General features: G+C 35.9%; 2 protein-coding genes across 2 annotated transcripts; one reads left to right on the forward strand and one right to left on the reverse strand.

Moving 5' to 3' along the window:
* The first annotated feature begins 4,130 nt into the window (after positions 1-4,130).
* On the forward strand, positions 4,131-9,319 carry LOC132115700 (somatomedin-B and thrombospondin type-1 domain-containing protein). Its single transcript, XM_059524112.1, has 5 exons — positions 4,131-4,772; positions 6,182-6,376; positions 7,478-7,553; positions 7,794-7,970; positions 9,077-9,319. Exons 1-5 carry the CDS (start codon positions 4,544-4,546, stop codon positions 9,192-9,194), a joined length of 795 nt encoding a protein of 264 aa, XP_059380095.1. The 5' UTR covers positions 4,131-4,543; the 3' UTR covers positions 9,195-9,319.
* Positions 9,320-9,696: 377 nt separating this feature from the next.
* terf1 (telomeric repeat binding factor (NIMA-interacting) 1) lies at positions 9,697-14,829 on the reverse strand. The gene is made up of 10 exons (XM_059524113.1): positions 14,608-14,829; positions 14,359-14,460; positions 12,987-13,111; positions 12,810-12,896; positions 12,575-12,724; positions 12,090-12,199; positions 10,695-10,733; positions 10,378-10,475; positions 10,009-10,079; positions 9,697-9,915 (listed from the first exon to the last, which is right to left on the reverse strand). The coding sequence occupies exons 1-10, from the start codon at positions 14,777-14,779 to the stop codon at positions 9,757-9,759; spliced, it is 1,113 nt and encodes a 370-aa protein (XP_059380096.1). The 5' UTR covers positions 14,780-14,829; the 3' UTR covers positions 9,697-9,756.
* Positions 14,830-15,687: the final 858 nt, after the last annotated feature.

Here is a 15,687-nt window from a genome sequence, read left to right on the forward strand (position 1 = left end):
TCGCATTTAGCTGTAGACGATTTTGCTCTAACCAGCCCTTCACCTCCTCAAAACATAATAACAACGATGAATGAGAAGTTGGTCCTTCAGATCCTCCAAATAAATCTGAATATCATCAGCATAAAGATTATAAGACATACTACGTTTTTTTAAGGCCTAAAAGCAGCAAAAATATTGAAAACTAAATAGGCTCCAAAATGGAGCCCTGGGGAACTCCACAATCAATAGAAATTAAAGAGGAAGAAAATTCCCTGACCCTCATTGAAAAGGATCTACCTCTCAGGCCCACAACATGCTCTAAACATTTAATAAAGATATCATGATCTATTAGCTCAAAACCTGCACTAAGGTCGAGCATAATAAAGCTCCTCGACTACCAGAGTCTGCAGTGAGTAACAAATGATTTGAAACTCGCAGTAAAGCTGATTCAGTGCTATGTCCTGCCATGAAATCAGACTGAAGCATCTTGAACATCATTATTAGCCAAAAAAGAGCTCAGCTGAGATAAAAACCACTTTTTCCAATATTTTTGAAATACAAGACCAGATTGGCCAGTAATTTGTTAAAACAAAAGGGTCCAGAGCAGGCTTCTTGAGAAGGGGCTGAATGACTGCTTGCTTAAGAAATGATGGAAAAATACCTGTAGAAAGGCTACAGTTCACAATAGATGTAATACTTGGCTCAATAAAATCAGCTGTCACACCAAGCAAGGTCAGAACTTCCCAACTGGTAGATGGACGTTTCAACTGTGCAGTACTATTACTAAAATCGGTAGATGAAACCAGATCAAGTTCATCAAATGTGTTGATATTAATAGCATTGTCTGTTACCTTTCCATCAAGCTCACAAAACCTGGACCCAATGTTTTTAGTTTTTCCAGAGAAAAACCATGACTTAGGTGCCCTTGAGCAAGGCATCGAACCCCCAACTGCTCCCCGGGTGCCACAGCATAAATGGCTGCCCACTGCTCCGGGTGTGTGTTCACAGTGTGTGTGTGTGTTCACTGCTCTGCGTGTGTGCACTTTGGATGGGTTAAATGCAGAGCACGAATTCTGAGTATGGGTCACCATACTTGGCTGAATGTCACGTCACTTTAATCAAGGATATGCATTTAATCATACTTTTATGCTTTTACTCCTGCTGCTCCACAGTGAAAGTCTAATTTTTTTATTTATTTTTTGATGAAATAACAGTTGCAGTTTGGACATACTGACATTGACCCACTATACTTTTTATCAGGCTAAGAAAACATCCTGTAGCTTTACAACCTTCCTTCATGTTCTAATGATGAGTAACACCTCACCTCACTGGAACTCCAGATTCTGAAAAAACAGGTTTCACAGCTGACTGACGCAAGACAGCAGTGGCCACTGATATGTCTTTAAAATTGGCTGAACCAGTGTTGTTCTGATTTTATTCTTTTATTAGAGTACAGTTTTCCTCTCTTTCTGGTTCAGCATTACAAACAGACTCACTGTTCTGTCCATTGTCAACAATGAGAGCACACCTGCACCTTACACAAACAGAAGCAGGTGTCTGCATGGATACTCTCTACATAACCAAGAGCTGAGTCACTCTATCAACAAGCCATCAGACTGTAACAGATGGAGAACCAAGTGAAGAGGAAGTTCTGGAACCCTGAATAAATGCTCATTCATTATAGATAATGTGATATTATAACATCACATTAAAAGAAGAGATACACAGATTGAGGTCATGATAAAATGCCATGGAAACTTGAGAGAGATTTCGAAAAGACTGATTTATTTATTTTTTATTTTTTTTCTATCACAAAACACTTTAAAATAAATCTGAATGAAAATGAAATACATTATTATAATGTATTACTCTAATACAGAGAAAACATATGCTGCAAATGAATAAAAAAGCTAATATTTAAGTATTTTCAAATTTTTTGGGGGATTAGGACATCTTTACAATATCCTTCTTAATAATCCATTCGCAAGGTATAAGTTGTACACTATTTCTGAAAGTTTAAGGTCAATTAAGAAAATGAAAAGAAAGAAATGAATGTCTTTATTTAAAAAAGGATGCATTAAAATGGATTAAAAGTGACAGGAAATATATAACACAAGATTTCAAATAAATGATGTTCCTTGTAGCCTAATCTATTAAATAAATAAATTAATAATAATTATTATTATTATTTCCACTAAAATATTAAGCAGCACAACTTTTTTCCACACTGATAATAAATGCTACTTGACCACCAAGACTGGAGTAAAGTAGGCTGCTGAAAATCCAGCTTTGCCATCATTGGAATAAAATAATTACATTAAAATGGAAGGGTAAATTCACGAAATCGGAGCCTTTTGTGTCCCTAAGAAATAATCAAAATAGAATTAAAATATCAAATAAATTTGCAATTTAAAAACATAACAATACGATATATTTTTTTCATCAATATTACATCAAAAAAGTCAGTTTTAAATTTAAAAGTTTAAAGTTTTTAAATTTTATTTTAAATAATTTAAATAGCATTTATTCTGATAAGGTTAAGGTTTTAGCTGTTGAAAAATATAAATTACGTTATTGTATCCCCTGATTTCATGTCAGCCCTGTTACCTTCATTAACAACCCATGCAAAATAATGCAATATTCAAGTGACCCTCTGGGAGGTTCCAATATATCATCTCTCAACCAGGATTGAAACACTTAAAAACACATGCATGATCATCAAATTTGATCAGCCCTGTTACTTTACAGAATAACAGGTTGCATAGTAACGCATAGTAATGCATGTGCCTGTAACAGGGTTGAAAAAATAAGTGTAGAGAAGATGAAAATGTAGTAGCATGCGTTAAATCTTTGCAAATTGATTGTGATATTTAGGGGTGCTCTAGCACCAGTGCTATTGGGCTCATTTGATTTAGTGTTTTTTGCATTGGTTTGGTATCCACATTGGCAGTTTGTATGGACGGTTTTCTCAGGGGGCTGTGGTATGCATAACAATGATATGACCCAACATAACTCTCCTTCACTTATACACCATAAACACTCTTATACGCGCACACACACACACACACACACACACACACACACACACACACACACACACACACACACACACACACACACACACACACACACACAATGCAGTTAAACACACTAAATGTGGAAAGTCCATTCAAACATGCAAATGAATGAACCTGTTTTTCAAACTCTACAAACTGAGTTTCAAAGGCCAACAGGGAAATCAGCCACATTTGATGCAAAAATGTATATTTGCTGCACTTTCAATGTATCCAAAAGAAAATCTGCACTGAAATCAAATACATTCTTATTGATTTCTCATTAAAACAGATGGCTGATGCTAGCTTGATACAAATGTCTTCTATGTTTACTTTCAGAAACAGTTCCGGCAATTCTTCCATTTGCAGTGTCATTTCCTGTGGTTTGATGATGATGTTAAAGAGGGTTACTCTTGCTTGAATTGGCTCCCTTGTTGTAGCGAACAATCAAAGCAGTGGAGTTTGCCAACAGTCACAGCAGATCTCCTAGAGGTTAATTCTCACTAATATCCCGTCTTTGCCTTGATCTTGCTCTCTGTGCATGAGCAGCCCCTCATTCCTCTCATGATTAGGCTGAGTTCCCTGTGGAGGGACAACGGTTTCAGCCAAGCACAGAAAAAAAATATGCTATCAACATCCACATTTTAAAATATCTATAATATATATATATATATATTTATATACACGTCATTTGTAGTTCCACTTTTCTTGCAGTTTAACTTTTTTAACTGGTTTATATGTGGACTTTGAACTTTTTTCAGTGTCTTGTAAATAAACCCACACGTAGCTCCTGAGTTACTTTGATTGAGTTATGGTTGCATACTGATTAGATAAGTACTAATTCAGTAACCTAATTCTTCACCTAATTACATTTCCATCACTCCAAAGAGGAAACGTCGCAGACATACCACCATTAATGAACAAACATAACATGAAGTCTCTCTGTGGGAGTTTGCAGAGGTGGATGCACTTCTGTACTGTCTGCTCTTGTGGAGTCGATATGAAGATGTGACAGCAACCGGGCCTTGTGTTGCCCCAAGCTCTGTAGACTGGAGCAAGGCCAAGTGTTCACATTCCTCCCACTGTTTCCCTGCTGTACAAGCTTTAGAAACAGACTGGGCACTGGTTTGAGATCAGTTTGCTGTGGTACAACAGGGCGTAGCAGCCAAAAGGGCAGTATAGAGAGAGAGAGAGAGAGAGAGAGCTTTCACACACCCTTCACTCAAACAACATTTCCCCACCTCTCTTTTTCTCTACCTCGTTCACTTTTGTGTGCTGGAACAAGGGCAGAGACGCTCCAGACGGATTTTTACAAAAACATTAAATTGCCACAGAATATAGTTTTCCTTTCAGCCCAACCAAAAGAAGAGTTGTTTGGTCACAAGGATTCATCCGACAAGCATGACTTCACCTGTGACAGATTCATTTCCTCTCCAGGAATGAGACCTGTAGCACTGACTTCAAGAGGAACCAAAGACAGTAACAAGGACTTTTTAGAGCTCTTTTAGGAAATGATGGGCTTGTTGTCACTGGACTGGAATGGTCTTCTGGTGATGGTCGCTGTTTTTGGGATGTACCAGTTTGCAGAAGGCGGATGCTCAGGAAGGTGCTGTCAAGGTACAGATTTCACCTGTGTCACTACTGACTGGAGGATGGACCGTGTCTATGGGACGTGTTATTGTGATGAGAGGTGTTTAAAGACTAAAGACTGCTGCTTTGACTACCCAACAGAGTGTCCAGGTATGTGGTACAGGAATATTTTGGCAGACGACTAAGCATTTTATTTCTAGTACACATTTACCAACACATATTTTAAATGATAGATTTTATACATCAGTTAATGTAGTTCATTTAAATAGTACTGTGGTAGTAATGTAGTCTTTCAGTGAAAGGAATAGTTCAACATAAAATGAAAATTGGTTGAAAATGTAGTCATCCTCAGGCCATCCAAGATCTACATGACTTTGTTTCTTCATTGGAACAGATTTGGAGAAATTTAGCATTACTCTTGCTCACCAATGAATCCTTTGCAGTGAATGTGTGCCGTCAGAATGAGTCCAAACAGCTGATTAAAACATCACAATAATCCACACCTTGTGAAGTGTTTGTAATAAACAAATTCAGAATCCTCTATCCATAATATTGGTTTCTCCATTGAAAAAGTTGGCTCATCTGAATCAGGAGACAAATATGCACAGATCAAGCACCGTTTTATGTGAAAACAGTCGAAAACAGTTCTAAACAAATATGTCAGTGGATTTTAATGTGAGAGGACAACAGAGGATAGACTTTTCAATGGAGGAAACGTTGTTATGGATTATGGCCAGAAGCGACAGTTTAAATGAAAAATGCCTTAACAAAAGATATATATATTTTTTTCAAAAACACACAGTTTTTCACTTCACAAGACATTAATTGATTAAATGGCATGTGGAGCAATTTATATTTAAATAAATTTAAAAGCAGTCAGCATCATAGCATTCATACTGTAGCAATGCATAAGCAGTCAAATACAAAAATACTGAGCATAACAGAATTCAATTCTGTCATGTATCCTATACAGATCTGCCATCTGTTTTTACACCGAGCTTTCAAATCTACACTCATTGTTAATGTAGTGTCAGTCCAAAACTGATGTAGGCCTGAGTCATTTTCATTCTTTATAGCACTAATAATTCAAAAAAGTAGTTTGCCATGTCACAACTTGACACAAGCATTGTATTAATATTTATATACCAGTGGTTCTCAACCTTTATGACTCAAAGTCATAAATGATATTTAAAAAAAATTCTCAAAATACCAAAATATTTTAGAGCTTGAGGAGGAAAGTGTATAGTCATAAATGGGTTGTGTTATATATCTATAATGTATAAAGACTGTATTTATTTAAATGTTTTTTCCAGTTCCAGAAATAACTTTTTTTTTTATTTACAACAAAATATAGATTTTTCACACACACACACAAAAAGATTTGTTATTGTAATGTTAATAATTAAAATAATATATATCTTGTTGCATACATATGTTGAGGATCCCTTGGAGGTTTGCTAGGGCATAGTGGGCCCCCACTGGTTTGAACTACTGATTACCATAAATCTGTCCAAAATGTGATCTTGGTCCCGTTTCTCTCCTGTGGGTTGTGTTTTTAGCTCAGTCGTGTGTAGTGAGTGAGTGGAGTCACTGGAGTGGGTGCGCACAACCCTGCCAGCCCTCATTCCGGGTCCGGAGACGGAGCGTTCAGAGACTGCCCCAAAACAGCGGACAGGCCTGTCCGAGGCTGGAGGAACAGGCCGGATGCATGCAGTATCAGGACCGCAAGGGACAGTTTTGCACTTCTGTGCAAGGTCTGAGTCAACATAGGTTATATTTTATGCCCAAATGCAGAACAGATGTTCAACATTGTAATCATTCCAAAGTTTTCCATAGACAACATATTTGTATTTTTTTAATTTATATTTGTAAGAGCTCTTGTGAAAATCAAAGTACTTCTTTCAGAATAATATATTTTTAAAGAATACTTAAGTGAAAACGGAATGTAATTTTTCAGACATTCAGTTGCATGTTATTAACAATTAAATGAAAATGTATTATAGTTTACATTTATATTAAATGCAATTTGCTGAACTTTTCGTAACTTTTAAGTAGGACTTAAATACATATTTAAATGTAAATTCATAATTCTATCGTCTTTGTATAATGGTTAAAGTCTGCTTCCGAATGTAGTCAAACATTTATAGTAAACGAAAACATACTTTAAAGCAACTTCTATTAAAATTGTGCGTCATGTATTTAATGCAATTGTAATTATACATTTGTGATGAAGTTGCAATTTTTGGTTACTTAATTTTAAACTGTCCTTATTACAGTGTAATTAAACATTTAAGTGAGAAACCCACTGTATGATTAGTGTTTGGCTTAGAGTTAATTGCATGTAATTATGCATAATTTATTATTATAAGATGTAATGTGTAACGAGGACACCGTAGAATAAAGTGTTACCCAATTCATCCATGTAGCAGCCTTTCAAAAAACAGTGGTTTTGCAGGTAGGTTAGTAAACACATCAAAGTAAGTGTACATTGAAACATGATAAAAGATGTAAATAAAATGTATAGGAAATGTCTCTTTTAATCACATTAATATACTATCTGCAGGTAGTTTTTTTTTAAATATACTTTGTAATACTTGAAGTAGAAGTACTACAAATACATATTTCTCTTTCAGTACTGCTTTTAAAAATGTCCTGCCTTCTTGCTTACACTGGCAGATTAGAAAAAACACAGTACGTAAAAAAAAAAGGAACTTTTAAGTTTAATTATAAATGTTTAATACATTTATACATTTTATTTCTACAAGTATTTTTTTATTTTATTTGATGGTCTAAAGTTGATCACTTAACTGTTTATTGGTGGAATCTCAACAGTGACTGTGTTGGATTTATTCCAGGAGCAGCATTTATAACAACAATGGAGTACAGCAAAGGCAGAACACATGATTTGTATGGGGCCCCAGTGGATGCTGGGTATGTATCACCGGAGATTAAACAGGCACAAAGACACTGTTCACGATGAGAATTAGTGATGAGGAGCCTGTTCACGCATTTCTTTAGTTTCGATTATAAAAACAGACTGTCACAATATTTAACTTCTTGTAACTACAATTTTAAATGACCTGATTTTATATTTCTATAGTCAGAATAGGAACAGTGATATAACCTCACAATTAACACTTAAGTCACTTGATGATGGCGTGTGCTCCACAGTTTCTGTATGGAGTTCAAGATGGAGTCTCTGACAGCACAGTGCATGGTGGAGAACAGACCCTACACGCGCTGGATGCAGTACTTGAGGGAGGGCTACACCGTCTGTGTGGCCTGCCAGCCTCCGGCGATGAACAACCGCAGTCAGAGCTGCCAAGGAGATGGTAGCTTAGCTGAGAGGTAGTGTACCCATAATGCCACAGTGTTATTTTTTTAGAGAACCATAGCACATCATCTTGTGAGTTCAGATGATTTCATGCTGAAAATAAAACAACAGAGTTCATGAGACATTTTGCAAAAGACTCTTAAAATTTTAAAACATTAAAGGGAAAGTTTACCTAAAAAAAAATATAAAAAAAACCTCCAGGGCATCCAAGATTTTTAACTCAAACCGTTGCAGTCTATCAGTCTTATAATGTAAGTGGATGGGAATCACAGCTAAAACTTACAATAAAAATAAAGACTCTCCTGAGGGCATCCTCCTGTGCGCGTTCACAGCAACCGGTGCGTGAGGAATCGTTGTTGTCTTCCTTTATGGTGGATCACAGATTTATGTGATGTGGATCACAGCACTACCGCCACCTATCTCTCAAATGGACCATTGACACAATCTACAATCTCAATAAGGAGTTTCAATGGTCCACTTGATAGAAGATGACGCCTCACGCACCTGCTGCTAAGAACGCACTCAGGAGAGTTAGGACATTGCATGAATCAGAGGAAAAACGGTATGGTTCAGTTTCTTGCACAGACCAATTGTTTTGTTTCTCTACACATCAATGTATCTCCACAAGCCACAGGCTTTAATTTGGTTTTGTTTGTGAATGTTTTTTTTGTGCATGTTTCAGCGGTGATTACCATCCACTTACATTATAAGAATGATAAACTGCAACGGTTTGAGCTAAAAATGTTGGTTTGTGTTTTACGGAGAGAGAGAGAGAAAAAAAAAAAAACCTTACCTACATCTTGGATGCCCTGGGGGGTAAGTAGATAAACATCAAATTTTCTTTTTTGGGTGAAATATCCCTTCAAGACCTTTTTTTTTTTAATAGGTTATTTTAAATTTCACAATATTAGTTTACATTGTATTTCTGATCAAAGGTGCAAATATAAACTAGAAAACTAGCCATTGCAAGACAAGTCAAGCATTTCATGCCAGAAGCCTTTAAATATCATGGAATGAAATCAAACAATGCAAATGAAATGTAAACCACAAATATCATAATGTAAAACAAGTAAGGTTTTTGTACCTGCCACCTGATGATAGATTCTTCTCGTCTTGGCAGGGATGAGCTTCTACACTGGCAGGCAGTGGGCAGCCCTCGCTGCAGAGGAACATGGAGGAAAGTACAGAGACTACAACACTGCTCCTGTCCACTTGTGCACAGCTTCATTTTCATTTAAACACACCTAAGATGATTCTTCACTCCCTTGTTAAAGTCCACAAATGAACATTATATTACATAACTCAGAAAACCAAACAAATCACACTTTCACATACATTTATTAAAATCTCTTAAATTTTTACAGTTGTATTGTTTCAAACTCCTTTTTCCTGTGAAAATCTCTAGGAACAGATTTAAAAGGCAAAAAAAGAAAAGAAAAAGAATGTAAAAAAAAAAAAGCTCAAATTTGCCTCACCTGCATCCTCTACTGGAAAATTTTAGTCTTACGGTTCAAACAAACAACAACAGAAAGCTTTAAAGCTGTTTTTCCAGCAGTCGTACTTCTGCTAAATAAAGTTTTTACTTTTAATTTACAAAACGGTGCTCCTGATTTCCAAACATATTTTGTGAAATTACAAGCATAACAATGGAATTATTCACTGAACACTATAGATGTGAATGAATTACGCAAACTTAACTGAAAAAAAAAAAAAAACACTTTCAAAAAGTGCCTGAAAACCACTTAAATACTGAAAATTTCTAAAGCTCTTTAAATACTAAAAGCAAAAGCCACCTGCAGCTCAATAGCCTTCGGTTTTCTTCAGGATTCTCCATCTGTCCTTGAGATTAACACCGGTGCGGTTGTCAAACTCAAAGTCATCCAGGATCATTCTCCATTTGCCCTCTCCATACTTCCTCACACCTGCTTTCAGCTTCTTGTCTTCTTCTGTGGTCCATTTCTGAAAAGAACCAACACTAATGCTGTTATTATGTGTACAAATGCTTGTACTGTAAACACACACACACACACACACACAGTGAAGATAACTCACCCTTCTGGGCTGGCTCGTCACACTAACATTGCTTTGTAAATCTGAACAGACACTACTTCTCCTGGAAACTTCTGTGCACACAAAACAAACATTTATTAATGATTAGAGATTTATATTAGGAACTTGATGTTCATAGAGTTTTTAAAGAGTTGTTCTAAACCGGTCTGATTTCTGTGGAACTCAAAAACTATTTTAAAGAAGTTTATGTAACACGTTTATAAAAATGTGCAGTTATAAGAACTGAGAAGATCTATGGTATGTTAAGTATGCAAAGTAATTTTCTCATGGAGAAATATGAGAGCACATTTTTAGTTGACTATCCTTTATGTAATGATTCAGTAAAAGAATATACATTAAATGAGAACGTACTGTAAACAGAGGTTCTCTTGCGCGTGGTTTGCTCTTTTTTGGCAGTTTCAGGTTTCCATACGTGATGAACTTGCTTTGAAAAAAGTTTCCTTTTGGGTCTGTGAGGGAGACAGAATTATTTCAGTTTCATGAATTTGTTTTCAATTAAAGCAATTAGAACAAAGACAACTAAATCAAGTCATTTGAGAGATACAAAAAGAATAAGGTGAAGTAATTCAGGTCAGCTTCACCTGAGAATTACTGTAGTGTGAGGTGACCGTTAATGTTCATATATTGTAAGTGCAGGTCTCTGTTGAAATCACTTTCTAGGCCCTCACCTGATATTCAACACCAGTGGATCCACCTGTGTCTCATTTCTGTGTGGAGACACAAACACCAAATACAGGATTAATTTCGATTTCAAATATGTTATTCAGTTTAAATACATATTAAATGACAAAAAAAAAAAAAAAAAAATCACTAAAAAGTCTGTACTAGGGCTGCACGAGGTGTCGTTTAAGCATCGATATCGCGATGTACGAATCCACGATAGTCACATCGCAGGATGTGCGATGTAGGCTGTCGTAGTTGATCCGTTATTCATTAACCGTATGGGCCAGCTGCTCCCCGGCCCTTGACGAATGTGATTCGCGGATTAATTGCACAGCTTAACCATCATAGTGTGAAAGTTTATCATTTGCATGTGTTTTTAAGTCCTGCCAGTTTAACAGGGCGCATATAAGAATGAGCAGAGAGCGAGCCCCGGTCACGTGCGCACGCTCACCTTTACCGTCTTCAAACAACACGAGCGAACTGTCTTGCTCTCTCTCCCTCGCGCATATTAATCAAAATCAATTGACACGATGGTTAAAAAAAAAAAAAAAACTATCCAGTGATGAAATGTTTTCTGTGTTGTCAAATCTTGTGCGATATCCTAAACTGCAGAGATAATTACACAACGCGTGCCGTACACGTCTGATTCGCGAACTAATGATTCTTTTGAACCGATTCAATTTAATGAATGGTTTAAACAACTGACCTGTCCAACACTGAACTCACGAGACGTTTGAATTGGCGTATAAAAGAAATCTGTAACACTTTACAATAATGTTCTATTTATTAAACTATTTAACTACATTATTTAACATTTACTATTACTAAACTGCACTTCTACAACATTGTTAATTTCAACATTTGGGCTATAGCCTTCATTGTTGAAATCAAAAGTTGTACAGTATTTGTTAACATAGTAATGTTACTTCACAGTGCATTAACTAAGCAATGAACAGCTGTGTTTTTATAAACTAAGATAAACAAAGATTTATAAACATAGTAACAAAAGTATTGCTTGTGGGAAGATCATGTACGTAACATGTAATGTTAACAATTCAAACCATATCCTAAAGTTACAAACAAATAATTTACTCTAATTTAAATAATACGCTGATGTTTAAATCATTTAAAATGAGAATGTAAGTGCTCTCACCCCATTTTTGTTTGTAAGAAAAAATTAGATTTCATATCGCAATATATAATCTCAGAAAAATTAAATATCGCAATGTCCTTTTTCCCCCAATATCATGCAGCCCTAGTCTGTACAATTTAGGCTTTCACTTTAGAAAAGAGTTTTATTCAAATTATAAATGACCAGAACCAAATAAATAAAATGGGAATCAATTTTATTACCAGACAACTGCAGTTAAAAACTGTATAGATAAAAGAGATGGTCTTACTCTTCTGGTTTGTTTGACTCTGTGCTGGATGGAGTCCTTTCACTTCCATCCTGTACGGATGAGGTTTTCTCTGATCTCTCATGACGGGCTTGAACCACTTTTAATGCTGCCTAAAACAAACATACACCAAAAAAGGGTGAGGCACTTCATTGCATTTCTTGTAATATGCAGCAAAATACAGTCTATAAATCGCCAAGTAAACCATTAGTGGCAAGCAAATCTACTCTTAAGAGCTCAATGTCTTGTCTTTACCTTTATTAGGTGGTTATTGAGTATTTAGGGTGAAGCTAATTGCACAGTTTCCATCCCATACCCTCAAGAAAACACTTCGATTCTAAGTGATCATTAGGCAAATACGGTAAGCACATTGAAACCACAGTCAATGAAGCCCATTAGGACGTTCCCACAGGATGCAGCAAAACAAACCAGAGTTTATCGTAAGCTGGATTAGTTTTTTGGTAAGCAGAACAAACAAGTCCTCGTACTTCGAATAAGAAAACGGAGGAACGATCCTGGCTGAATGCGTTGAGGAATGTATCAATGTTCTCCAACAGCTGCTCGAAAGTGAAGTTCATCAGGAGCTGATCATATGCATCCTTCTTACTCACAATGGTGGTCAGCTTTCCTTGTAGTTTCTGTTAAGAAAAAATGATGTTAATTTGCTGCATTGTATGAAAGTCAAAGAGCATGTTAAACTGTAACGGGTAAATAAATACACACCGCTGGTAACTCAGTCTCTTTTTCCAGCCACTGCAGGGTTTCATTTGCCAACTTTGAATGTCCTTTCTTCACACACACAGCGACAGACTTGGACACAAAATGAAAACGGAATCGTCAGGTCTGAATCCTGTTCACACTCTACAATGTGCATCATCCGTCACTCTCATACATAAATACCTGAACAATCAGTAGCATCTTGATCTTAGCGTGCAAGTCTGAATCAGATACTTCCTTTAAAGACTCCCAAATCGGCAACGCTGACATCAAGGGAGTGATTTGAGAAACATGATCATAACGCACTTCTGAAATACACAAAACAAGACAGATTTTGACATGATGGATTAGCTGACGGGACGGTTAATGAATCTTTTGTTTCCATTTGTCTTTGTACCTTAAAAAAAAAAGAATTAGGTTTTTGTGAAATACCGTACAGTACTCTCGCAAAATCTCATGATCTATCTAGATGAATCCTTGTCGAAACTGTAAAAGACTTCTGATAGTGTAAGAATGAGTAAAAAAAAAAAAAAAGAAAACAATTCGGAAGGGTTCTTCAAAAAATGCCATCATTTTACAACAAAAGTGTGTTTATGAATTTATAGCTGTCATCAGGTTTTTCCAGTGTTTTACATATAAGGCAATTTGTTTGGTAACACTTTATTTCGATAGTCCACTTTAGATGTTCTAATGGTAAGTAACCTCGCAACTACATGTCTACTAGCAGTTAGTAGAGTATTAGTATACTGTCTGCCTAATATCTTCTAACACTTTCTTTGTCAACTTTATTCAACTAACCCTAAACCTACCCTAACAATCTAAATTGAGTTAGTACACATGTAGTTGCAAATAATAAAATTTAGTTGCTATGCAGCTGACATGTAGTTACAAAGTGGACTGTCGAAATAAAGTGTAACCATTTTTTTTCTCTCTCATGAACAGAGTTATAAATCTTCCCTTCAGTATCACCTCAAATTATTCTTTATATTCTAAAGGGTTTAACAAAGAGGTTTGCTTATATATCTCCTTGTTTGTGTATATATCCCAAAAACATTGTAATTTTTGTTTTCCTGGTTGTAGATTCAAAATCCCTTCTGTAAAAACACTTCACTCAAATATTTCAAAATTATTCAAGAATTCTGAAACTGGCTTTATTCAGTGTTCAGATTTCTGTTCTGGAAATTCATGCAAAATGTAAGCATGTTTAATTAGATAATGCTAATTCGCATAAGCATACATAATTCAGAAAACTTGCAATACAAAACTAATGTCTGCATGTAATGTGATCTATATATTGTGTGGACCGATGGTGATATCTATTGGTTCAACGTTTTTACTCTATACAACTGTGGTTTCTTGCTTTGAATTAAAAGAATCATTTACATTTCCAGGATTTTTCACGACCGTGACATTTATAACTGTAAACGTAGATGTAAAATGTCCAGCTATTATTTCAATTAACTGTAAATCTAAGCAAGGTTCCTACAAAGAAAACGTGTAAATGAAAAGATATTATCTGGCACATGTAGATGTCCATTGCTAATGATGCGTTTACCCAGGTTTTCCCCGTCCATCACTCTGGCGAGGAAGCAGCAGATCGTTCTCTGAGTGGGGTGATCTGACCTGTGGGAACCCGCCTCGAGATCATCCACGATACCTGAGGAATAAACCACAAGTGAGAAAACAGTACAAACAACATCTCCAGTAAGATTCAAAATAGATAAAAGCAACATAAAAGCATCTAGCAGTTACTACTATAATAAAAAAAATATTTAACGTTACTAGTCAAAACACATTACGTTACTTTCAAAGAGTTTCAATGTTTTACGAAACTCCGGCGCAGATCTGTCTCTGAAGAGCCGACACAGTGACGCGAAGTAATAATCGATCATCCATGACTGGACAACAGCCTCGACTTCAGTTAAATTGATTTTATCAGTAGTGCTGGATATTATCTCACTCGACGACCCCTCCATCTTCTTGTTTATGTTGAAAAGAAACGTTCCCGCCAGGCGGTGCTGGGGGCGGAGTTTATGACACAGTCTGGCCGCAGCGCCACCTGCCGGCGCGGAGGAAACAACAAGAGGAACGTGTTACGGTGGAACCTGTTTTTATACAGTCTATGGGTGGAACTCAATAAAAACTTTACTCTAAATTTCACAACTACGTCAACGAGGCGTATTTTAAAATATTCTGATTTGAGCTGATTTTGCAGAGTCCGTAGGACGTTTGCAATTTCCGCAGGTAGGCCTAGCTCCAACATGAAACAAATCATTATTTTGGTGGGAAAAGTGCAGCAGAAGCCTTGGAGTTGATGAATTATGTGATGTGCTGTGTAGGTGGTTTGTTTGAAGCTAAAATATTACATCCTGGTCTGATAAAATGAATGAAATTGGTACTGGTAAAAATCGATATTTGAAAATATGTTTAAAATATACAACATTTAGGCCTCATCATACATCATGTAAGTTTCATATGTTTATCTTCTTATTTCCATCCTGTTAGTTATATCATGTTAATTGTATTATACTCATGTAGATGATACTATTTTCTTTCATTTAAATGACAGTATAAGCATTATCAATGCTCTTTAGGTTCTACCTGACATGATTGACCTTTATACACTATATTACATACATAAATATTTTAGACAAGCATATAAACTACATATTAAAAGCAGTATCTTAATGGCTTATCAATAAAAACCCTGAATTAACTTTAACTTGAGGATTTAGCCTACTTCAAATAGTTGAGATAGACTATTGCTTTCAGCAGAAAACATAAATACATTTAATAGAAAATAACAATAATTGAATAGAATAGAAACAAGTCTGCAGTTAAAATGATCTACAAACACAAAGATACTCTCTTTACTCGAAGTATT

The sequence above is a fragment of the Carassius carassius genome, chromosome 35, assembly GCF_963082965.1.
Source record: "Carassius carassius chromosome 35, fCarCar2.1, whole genome shotgun sequence".
In the NCBI taxonomy this organism is placed as follows: Eukaryota; Metazoa; Chordata; class Actinopteri; order Cypriniformes; family Cyprinidae; genus Carassius; species Carassius carassius.

Coding starts and splice junctions, on each gene's coding strand:
- terf1 (XM_059524113.1), bottom strand. CDS start 14,779: ATGGAGGGGTCGTCGAGTGAGATAATATCCAGCACTACTGATAAAATC. Junction 12,897..12,986: donor AGATGCTACTGATTGTTCAG/GTATTTATGTAT, acceptor TTTGTGTCCAAG/TCTGTCGCTGTGTGTGTGAA. Junction 9,916..10,008: donor TGACGAGCCAGCCCAGAAGG/GTGAGTTATCTT, acceptor GGTTCTTTTCAG/AAATGGACCACAGAAGAAGA.
- LOC132115700 (XM_059524112.1), top strand. CDS start 4,544: ATGATGGGCTTGTTGTCACTGGACTGGAATGGTCTTCTGGTGATGGTC. Junction 6,377..7,477: donor GTTTTGCACTTCTGTGCAAG/GTCTGAGTCAAC, acceptor GATTTATTCCAG/GAGCAGCATTTATAACAACA. Junction 7,554..7,793: donor GGGGCCCCAGTGGATGCTGG/GTATGTATCACC, acceptor TGTGCTCCACAG/TTTCTGTATGGAGTTCAAGA.